This window comes from Pezoporus occidentalis, unplaced genomic scaffold (assembly GCF_034315485.1).
Source record: "Pezoporus occidentalis ecotype Australia unplaced genomic scaffold, CSIRO_AGI_Poc_V1 ctg132, whole genome shotgun sequence".
Taxonomy (NCBI): domain Eukaryota; kingdom Metazoa; phylum Chordata; class Aves; order Psittaciformes; family Psittacidae; genus Pezoporus; species Pezoporus occidentalis.
Genome location: NW_026913126.1, coordinates 1,621,866 through 1,632,018, shown reverse-complemented (window position 1 = coordinate 1,632,018; position 10,153 = coordinate 1,621,866). Strand labels below are relative to the sequence as shown.

Here is a 10,153-nt window from a genome sequence, read left to right as displayed (position 1 = left end):
GCAGGGGCATCACTGCCGATGATATGATCTCTGCCACTGCACTCACTTCTCTTCTTGTTTTTGCTAAATTCCACCAAAAACTGCAGTGAGAAGGATAGAGAAATGTAAATTCTTTAGTTCAGCACAGAATAATTACCTGACATCACTCTTCTGCATTAGAGCTCTAAGAGCTTGACTTCACTTGCAGTAGTACTCCCAAGTTGTATGCTACTTCAGCCAGTGATAAAGTCATGTATTTGTGAGTCTTCAGAAAGCCAAGTCTAGTGTCCGAAGCCTCTGAGGACTTGTATCTTAATTGCTGTACAATAATTTCTGTGCAATAATTCCTATTAAGCAGAAAATTATTTCCACTCATAATTACTATAACTGGCCCTTTCAAAATTATGACAGAAGTTACAAAAATATATTTTATGGATCTGATAGTGTCACTGTTCAAAAAACCCAATCAATACCAGTTAGATGTTTTTATTCTCAAAAAAAAAACAACAAAAAACCAATCAGCAATATAAAATATTTTAACACTATTTCTGTTTAAATATTGGTGACAGATTATGCATTTAATTAAATAAAGTGCTGTTTTTACAAATAGGTATTTCATATTTACTTTTATTGCTGTTCTAACCTCTTAATATTGAGTAGATAAAACTGTATTTTGGTTGATGAAGAATGCAACATTACTTTTCCTTCATATTCCTTCTCATGAAACCATTACATTTTCAATTTGAACTCCTTTATCTGTATCCAGTCAATAGGGGTGTGATTGGTTTACATATTTCTCCATGTCTCATAATTTGTGATGGTTTTCAGGCCTTCTTCCAAGCTTCTGTTTTTCTTGACTGTGCCCAGGTCGGTCTCCTATGGGGCTTTTCATCTATAGGCAACAGTAGAATGAAAACAGGAATCTTTTTAGATAGTCATTCATTCTTCCTGCTCTTCTGCCTTCATTCTTCTCAAATTCAGACCACTGATGCCTTGAACCATTCAACACTTAGGTTGAACTATTAAAGTCATCTCTGGTATTTTCTTTGATTCTTTGCGGGATTTGAATTTTAAGCACATTACTGCAGAAAGTCCTATGCAGGTGTAGTTAGGACTAGCTTTTGAAATTTCCATCTGCACACTTGGACTTACTCAGCCAGAGGCCAAACTTCACCACAAGAAAAATTTTTTTTTTTTTTTCCAATAGCTACCTTTTAGGAGAAACAGCTTCTTGTGGTTTTATAGAGCAGCCAGGTGCTGTAAAAGAAGAGAAAATAAATCTGAAAAACAGGGACAAGCAAGACAAGACTTTAAAGAGACAATAATTTCACAACTACTAGAAACAGGCCCACATTTCACAGTATCACCATTAGACCAGACTCAACCATTTGACTCTGTAATTCACTTTACTCACCTTAAGGCCTCTCCAGTACAGAGAAGGTATGAAAAGTCAAAGTCACACCTGAAAAGTTCATCTACTGCCACAAACTTTTCCAGAATCATTCCTTTCTCAGTGTGTACCTTTCCAGCGAGTACCTGAATCCTGTACAATATTTATCTGCAAGTCTATATTGATTTTGTTCCTATTTTTACTTCTCACTCTACAATCTCTTTAACTCCCTCCTCTGGATAATTGATTTCCATTTGATATTTTTGATTTTGAATCCAAAAGTGGAAAGTAAATATATAAACAACTCCTCGCTCTCTTCCACTTTATTCTGTCACATCTTTTAAAATACTTATATATGCAAATACATATGTGTACTTATGTATCAATATGCAAAATACTCTTTACTTTTACATGTGTAAGAAGAAACTGGAAGACCAGAATTTTTGCACAGAATTATAGACGGAATGGCATCATATTCCTTTGTCATTATGGGCATAGTTAGTTTTCATTTAATTTGTATCTGGAGAACACTTAGTTTATTCTTTTGATATCTAAAAGCCATTGTTTATTCTTTTGATATCTAAAAGCCATTGTTCAGTGTCCCTGCTAGATGCTGGGGTTGTTCTCTTTTCTTCTCACTGTTAGAAGAGAAGTGTTATGTTTAGGTGGGGAGGCAGCTGGATGTCTACACCAAGGTGGGGAGGCAGCTGGATGTCTATACCAAGTGATGAGGCTCATCTTGCTCTTTCAAGCGTTTCAATGAACTTTATATTAGAAAGTAAACTAAGCTAAACGGCAGTTAGCTTTACCTCCAAATCTGATTTTTTTTTTCATAATGAGGTTAAGAAATGCCCTAGGAGAAAACTCAGCAAGTTGCTTGGAGACATTACATCTGTATGTCTCTTCAGTTCTTAAGTAATTTCAGTTCACTGCACTGTGTTAGCAAATCCCAAATAGCAGCTTCTGCTCACCTAGTAGTACCTACTGAAAAGGCTCTTTGAGTCTGGGATGTTATTGAGAGACATCCAGAAGTTCCCACACACGCTGACTACTCTGAGAATGGGAAGTAAGCTGCACAATGCACACAGTGACATCTGATAGTGGCTTTCAGCCAAGAAGACTACAGAAAGTAGCCCACACTGACTAGCTACCCCAGCATGCCATTTTCCTCAAGACACATTTAGTGCCCAATTTCACATATCTAGTGATATTCAGCCGACTGAAAATGAATAACTGGGACCTGGTCATTATTAAGGCCTCCTAAGCACACAATACCTGAGATACTGTTTAATATAACCACTAAAGAACTTAAATGATTTTTTGAGTGGACGCAAAGTAAGCAACTCAAGGAGCTTAAGAGGCACTTTAACACTGGTTGTTGGAATAGACGCATTCCAAAGAAACTGACTATAGACAATCACAGTAAAGTATTACCCATACAAAACAACTAAATGTATACATACGTAAATACATAATTAACATAGCTAGCTAAACCAGCAAATTGTAAACCTTGAATGTATTTACTCTACTTGATCGCAATAAATAAAACTGTCTCCTATAGAGTATGCAAAAGTAAATTATGAATCATACAGAAACGTACCTCCCACGGCTGTGTGTATATATATATATATATATACACAATTTAAAGTATACTGTATACTACAGTTTGCAATAGTTACATCCATTTTCTGCGTTTATTAGCACATAACAAAAATCTGCTTATTTCAAATAGCACTGAAGTGCATATAAAAATCTTACAGATATATCTAACTTTTTACCTTTACTGTGTACAGTTTCAGCAAAAGACACAGGCATGCATCAGTCATTAACCCTGAAAGCAGTTAACCAGATTGTTTGCCACATCCTGTCTTCTAGCCAGTATTAATTAAAAGTATCCGTATGTTTTTCAATTATTTTCAGGTGCTACTTACACTGGGAATGACCTGGAGGTCGTGTGTTACTAACACTACTCTCAAAGGAAGAGTGGAAGTTGTGTATAGTTTCTTGTAAGATCTGTCTCTCTCGTCCCTGTAAAAGCACAATAGATTAGAATAAGGCATTCTTAAATTCCTGGTTTAAAAAATTTATTAAGAGTTCACACACACAAAAAAAGTGTCAATACGTGAGTCTATGCCCAGACAGTCACAGTGTACTACCAGGAATAATATCAAATCCTTACCTTGCAGTTATCATTTCCTGAAACTATCAGACAGCAATGTAAACGTTTTCATTATTTTCTTCATAGCTTTACAGAATGGCACATCAAATGCATCATCCACCTTCCCTAATTTTTAGCTTCATCACTTGCTGCTATTGATCTTAACTTTGGGAAATTATGTTTTGTTTAGCTTCCAGTATTGGAGAATGGAGCTCAAAACTGAAAAAGCAGCTGAGAAGTGTCAGCAGGCCTAACTAAAGAGATGCTCCAGTCCATAATCCCTCTGACAACAGCATTTCTCACTGTATGCCATGCTTAGCAAATCTGTTTATGTCAATATAAAATTGAAAAGCAATAAAAGTGTAAGGAATGACAGAAGTACTATTTACCTAGTCACAGAGAAATCAAGAACTGCTAGGCAAAACAAAGGAGACCTTTCTTTTTACATTATATTTTTGAGCTGGGCCACAGTGGCCAGCTGATTCTTTTTAGCATCAAAAAAATGAAAAATCAATATTCAGTAACTGCAGTGTTTCCAATGTTTGTGTTACTAGTAGCTTTTGGGACAAAATCCAGTAACTAGAAAGACTTAATGAAAGAGAACAGGGAGTAACACAAAGGAAGGTATTTTTCACTAATCAAATACATTGAATATTTTGTTTGGAAAACACTGTTTTTTCTAACTAACATCAGAAACTGAATCTTAAAATTTATGTCAAATTAACAACATAACCAAGTCTTGAATTAAGTTACTAAGTTGAGTACTTCAAAACCTACCTTTCCCGCGTTCAGTTCAGAAATAGCTGCCAAAATTTGCTGCCTTGATCCATCAGTTTTAATACCCAGCTCTTTCAGATCACCATCAGTAAGTGTAAGAAAGGCTTCCATATCCACCTGCATGTAAAAAAGAAAAAAAAAGACAAGGCAAATTTACCTAGGCAAAGATTAACTATTACAGGTTAAGCGTCTGGTTCTTTTTTTACTGCCTAGACTCACTCTAAATATTGTGCACACCACGATTTTCACTGAATTATTAACACCAAATGGTACCTACTTTACCACTCGCTGTCAGGTTTTGAACTGGCTGTTAATAACTCAATTACTTATGACAGTATATTTAAAATATTACTTTCCATTTCTTTTCAGATAACCTCTATCAATACAAAATACACACTCTCCACAATTCCTCTACTTACAGCAGCAGCTAGTTGATTAATCCTAAGTTTTCTCTCATTTATTTTCTTCCCTCTCCACTCCACCAAGTATTTTTTAAATTTCAGAATATTGTATACACTCTTTCAGTGTTTCCTAAAGAAAACCTAGAGTTTGTTCATCTATCAGTTTTTGTTGTATCAACGCATCCATGAGTAAGAATAAACATCTAAAACTTTTCATATCGATATAACCTTCACATACAGAGCATATTCATTTCTATAAAATGCTCCCTCCCTTAACTATCGTGCAGGGGAACAATAATAAACTCGGTGTATTGTGATGCAGCTCAATAATCTGTGTTCGTGGTGCTGAATCCTGAACTCTGAAGCAATGACAATTTATTGTATGTTCATTCACTACGCTCTTCCTTTGGCCAAACAAACAATTATTGCTCACAACTGATACTGTCTTAAACATTGTAATTAATTAATTTTACTTATTTTTAGCCTATTTCCTTTCATTGTATCCTTCAGGCAAATCACTGTTGCATGCCTCATCTACAACAATGCTTAGTCCCCCAATTCTCCTGTTGCTTATTCATAGCAGATAGGAAAGGAAAAAAACCCTCACTGTGACTCACAACCTGATGATTTCCATCTACAAATGATGTTCCAGTTGTGATCCTAGGGATGATAAAGTGTGTCCTATAACTGTTTAGCCATATACAGAAAAAGCAGAGTGTAAAAGCAGAGGAGGGGGGAAGTCTGAGGCAATATAGTCTACCTATATCAAAACCGTAGGTTGCTATTTGCAGTATCCTGGAGAATGCCACAAATACTTGTTCCATGTTTTGAGGCCCATTCTGAACCAGAAATTGCTGTAAAACCTTAAATTTGAAAATCTGGATCACAGTTCTGATGTAATGTGTGTCACACACTACTTTTTCTAAAACTAAAAAATAAATCTTTCAAAAAACACATACCTCTTGTTCCTCAAAAATAGGCTGATACTTCTCAAGTGACAATTTTTTAAGGATGCCAGTCAGCTCATCTGTAATAATAGAAAACAAAACAATACCCCCTCCATGGATCAGGAAACATTTTAGTGATCTCTGCATACATGATAAACAAAAAACCCAATCACATTTAATCTACATCAGAAATTAAAATATTGGTTTAAGGTGTTCTTACCTACTTTCACAAAAATCTTACCTTGCTAGGATAAAATATTTCTGTTGTATTGGCCTTTCTTCCTCATTAGAAGTATCTTAAAAAAACCAAACCGCTAAGAACAACTCAGATCATGCAGGTTAGACAGCAAAACTCCTCAAGCAGGCCATGAACTGAATGGCACGTTTCCGTGTTATGATCCACTAGGCACAGTGCAGAGCAAACAACCACTCAGCTGCTCATTCAAACCACTGAAATAACAGGGGTATATCTGAACCTCTTCTCCTTAAGTGCCTGACATTCAGGCATCTTGAACACATATAGCTGAAGTCCAGCTAAGATGAAACTTGGACACAATTTAAGTTTCACTTATTTCACTTCTTTGTCTTTTGACTGTCTCTTTTCTTTCATCATTAGCAGAAATTTGGAAGAGAATCTCACTCTCTAAGCTTGTCAAAAGATATCCAGTATGACGGACACGCTTTTCTATGCACCACTCTGGAAGCCCCCTTCTTTACATAGAAGATTCCACAGAAAACTGAAGTGAAAAATTCTAGTTGAGTCTTATTTTCTGCCAGGGGTTTGATATTTTTACCTCAAGGCCAATTAATCTGACATGCTTAACACAATCTGTAAACGCTGACATAGTTTCAAGCTAAAAGTCTAGGTACCCTTACTGAGGTTAATCTATGGGAAAAGGTAACCAGCTTTAAAAACAGCATGAGAATTTCTCCAGGCAGTTTGATGAAAAATATCACCTTACAGAAAGAAAGTAAAAACTTCATTAGAAGACCTCAGATATATTATTAGCTTTTTTTCTTTTAGATAGTTTGTTAGACTTTTTTCATCACACTAGCTTAAATTACAGGTTGTGATATGAGAAGAAAAATTCAGGGTCTGAGCCCAGAGTCTTGCTGTCATGAACAACTATAAGCTGTCATCCTTCCGTGTTTTCTTCTCTCCCTCTTCTAGTGTCTGTATGACACATCAAGTTTGAACAAAACCAGAAACCTCTCTGTTTTACAACTTTTGCATAGCCTATTGTTTCTCCTTGGCTTTTTCACCATGTCTTTCTTTGCTCTACTCATATCTTGCATTCCTACCCACATCCCTGGAAACAGCAAAGGTTCTCAGAGCTCTTGCTTCTTCTTCCATATTACTCCTATTTAGCACCTCCTTTTGTACTACTCTGTAGAAGTAGGGTAAGATTACCTTTCTCCAAGATTTCAGAGCCTCCTTTTATTTTCACGTGGTTTCGTCGGTCATGATTCTCTACATCACTGGTTCTCAGAAGAGGGACAAGCTGTTGATGATCCACCAAGTGGTTGCCTAAAAAGAAACCATGCACACCTCTGAAGCCTGCCTGCCTACTGTTCCTCCACAGTAATACTCAATGCAATTTTCTAAGTTAAGTTTACTTGAAGGAAAACAAAAAAGTAATTGATATTCTGTTTCAAATACAGTAATAAGACATTTTAAAATAAAATGTTGTAATTTAGACCTAAAAGTTTGACTTAAATGACAGTAATTTTATTGGAAAAGTAATGACATCATTACCCTTTATTATGACCTGAAGTTAAAAGTAAGGTCAAAATAAGGCTACTTTTTGCAATTTAAAAAAATAAATGCAATACAGCTCTTAAAAATCATTTGCATGTAGCTAAGACATGCTATGAATTAAAATTGTATGTCTGTAGTGATGTGCTTCGCCACATTTATTAAAAAAACAAAAACAAACAAAACAACCCAAACCAACCAAAAAACACAGAAACTTTTTGAATATGGATAAAGTGCATTTTCTACCCTCAGCAAAGGGTGTAAAATAGGATTTAATCCAGCAAGGAGGGAAGAGTGGAGGCCACATAAGAGTGGCCTACCTACATGCTCTATGCTAGCTTTAGAGTGGCATCAATCTCCATCTAAATGGGGCAAAATAGCCAGTTACTGCAGGAATGCCAATCCTGCAATAAGAAACACCAAAGTATTTTTTTCTGGAAAGAAAAAAGTTCTCACTCACATGCAGACACACACTAACCCAGTACAGTTACGGCTTTAAACACTTTGTGCTCTTGATGAATAAATCTCCTATCAACCCAGTGACTGACTCACCATCATCTGTAATAGTACCACTGCTGGAACCATTGCTCTTGGCCTGTCTGTGAGAAGACAGAGAGGACTCCGTGTTGTGAACCTTAGGAGATGGGGAGGGTGACGGGGAAGGTGTGAGAGTTGGTGATGTGCTTTTAGATGTAGATGAAGTCCCAGATGGAGGTCTTTTGTTCATTTCCAGTTTTTGCTGTAGCTAATGATACATTCATTTCAATAAAAAAAAAAACAGATAAAATTATGTTATATATGATGCTTGAATATTACTTAAATTTTCTATATCTAGAGAGCATGTAGTTACAATCAGAAGCTTCTGCTTGATACATACTGAAATAATTTGAGCAATACTGATTTATCCCAGGTGAGTCTGTCCCCTTAAATTCATCAAGAAAAGTACATTTATTAAGGCATTAATTCTGGAATGAGAAAATGATTTCTTATAAAGCAATACTGTATACAAGCACAATTACTCTTCTTATAAAAGCTGAAATTACTTTGACTCTGAAAACAGGTCTTTTTCATTCAGAGATTTAATTAAATAAAGAAAGCCTCAATTAAGGCTTTTCAGTGTACATCAGACGCTAATTTAAAATAGCATTTCATGCTGGATTAACCAGCAATATGTAGCAAGCATAAACTACTCTGTGCATTTAAACCCCTTGCTGCACTGGAATGAAAGTTTCCAGTCAAACCTTAAACTTGACATGAGTCAAATGATTCAAGTTTATTAAATATTCTGCAAACATTTAATATATTTGGAGACATAGAAAATACATGAATTAAAGTGAGGAATAAGAATATATACGTATGTATATATGTTACCATATCAGTCTATCCAAAACAAGTTAATGTCCTACATCTTCTAAATTCCTCAATCTATGTATCACTTCACAAATTTCAATGTCGGCCTTATGTGACCTAAAAAGAAGTGTTAGGTGATTTTCTCTTCGATTCCTAAATTAAGGGTTTAACTTAAAATATCTTTGGTCAGTCAGGCTGCTACAAGGAAAACACTGACAAAGCTGAGCTGAGTAACAAGACAAGGGAAAATGGCAGTGGTTCCTGCCTCTGTACAATTTTGCTTCTGTGCTATAGCATAAATGGAACTTTTCTACAAAGAGATGCATATTAAAAGATAAAACTTATTTGAGTGGTAACATGCTTCTATTACTTTATCCTATGCCAGAATGTACTACCTCCTTAGCCCTGCATTAAATTGACTAAAAGCAGTGTAGCATGATATGAATTTGAGAAGTCTCTGAAGAGCAGTGTGAACTCATTTCAAATTTTTTGCCCCAAATATCCCTGTATTTTCTTATTGCTCATTTGTGATTCAGAATGGTCTCCCCTCTCAAGTGCACTGTCTGCACTTATTTAAACTACATCACCCTGTGAAATGTTACAGTTTTCCTTTAAGGCTTGTACAATCCCACCCCTCACAGGTAACTTCTACAAAATTGATTAGTATAAATATTACCACATTTTTAGATCACTATTTCCAAGTTCAGACAGCATGATCTAATGGGAGGGCACAAGCACTTCTACAATGGGTATTAAATTTTCAGCATTTATAATGTTGATTACAAAGTAGTCTGTTTAAGCTTTTGCAACCAGAGTAGGTCCACTCACGATTCTGTACTCCCAACAGCCACTGAGTCCCAAATACCACCTGAGATGTGATACACTGATTACATGTTTTGTTATTGTTGGGTAGACAGAAATTTATCTAAGTATCTAAGCAAAGAGCACTGAAAGAGCTGTTGCTTTTCCAACATACTGGCATAATTTTTATCCAAAAAGTTTTTCAGAAGTACGATGAACTCCCTTCCTGGAAGATGATCTGCAGGGCACTGCATCTCATTATTATTCTTTATCCCCTAATGTCTTCCACTGTGGGAATAACAGTGAAACTTCCTAGTGGCAGTAACAGGCCCCAGGAGCTGAAGCCCAAAGCTCAGTAGCACAGGTATTATCTCTTAATACGCACTAATGTAACTGGAGAAAAATAAGATTTGGGGAGGGCACACAAGCAGCTCTTCTGAAATTATTTCCAAGATAAAAATAAGCTGAGAGTAACTGCTGAGAACTTAATTAGAAATACATTGGTCAGACCACCTCTGAAAGAAAAAGCATTTGGTAACTGTTCAGTAGAGGAGACATTAATGAGGGAAAAGGATAATAAAGTGGTTTTATCTG

General features: G+C 35.9%; 1 protein-coding gene across 2 annotated transcripts in view; it reads right to left on the bottom strand.

The window, feature by feature from the left end:
- Positions 1 to 452: 452 nt before the first annotated feature.
- Positions 453 to 10,153, bottom strand: part of ANKS6 (ankyrin repeat and sterile alpha motif domain containing 6) — a 35,886-nt gene continuing 26,185 nt past the window's right edge. For both annotated transcript variants that reach the window (XM_062608977.1, XM_062608978.1), the window contains exons 12-17: positions 7,961 to 8,147; positions 7,064 to 7,180; positions 5,665 to 5,732; positions 4,305 to 4,421; positions 3,301 to 3,397; positions 453 to 1,236 (exon numbers count right to left, since the gene is read on the bottom strand). In XM_062608977.1, coding sequence (XP_062464961.1) covers positions 1,187 to 1,236; positions 3,301 to 3,397; positions 4,305 to 4,421; positions 5,665 to 5,732; positions 7,064 to 7,180; positions 7,961 to 8,147 — 636 coding nt within the window. In that variant the 3' untranslated portion in view covers positions 453 to 1,186. The remainder of the gene's footprint in view (positions 1,237 to 3,300; positions 3,398 to 4,304; positions 4,422 to 5,664; positions 5,733 to 7,063; positions 7,181 to 7,960; positions 8,148 to 10,153) is intronic.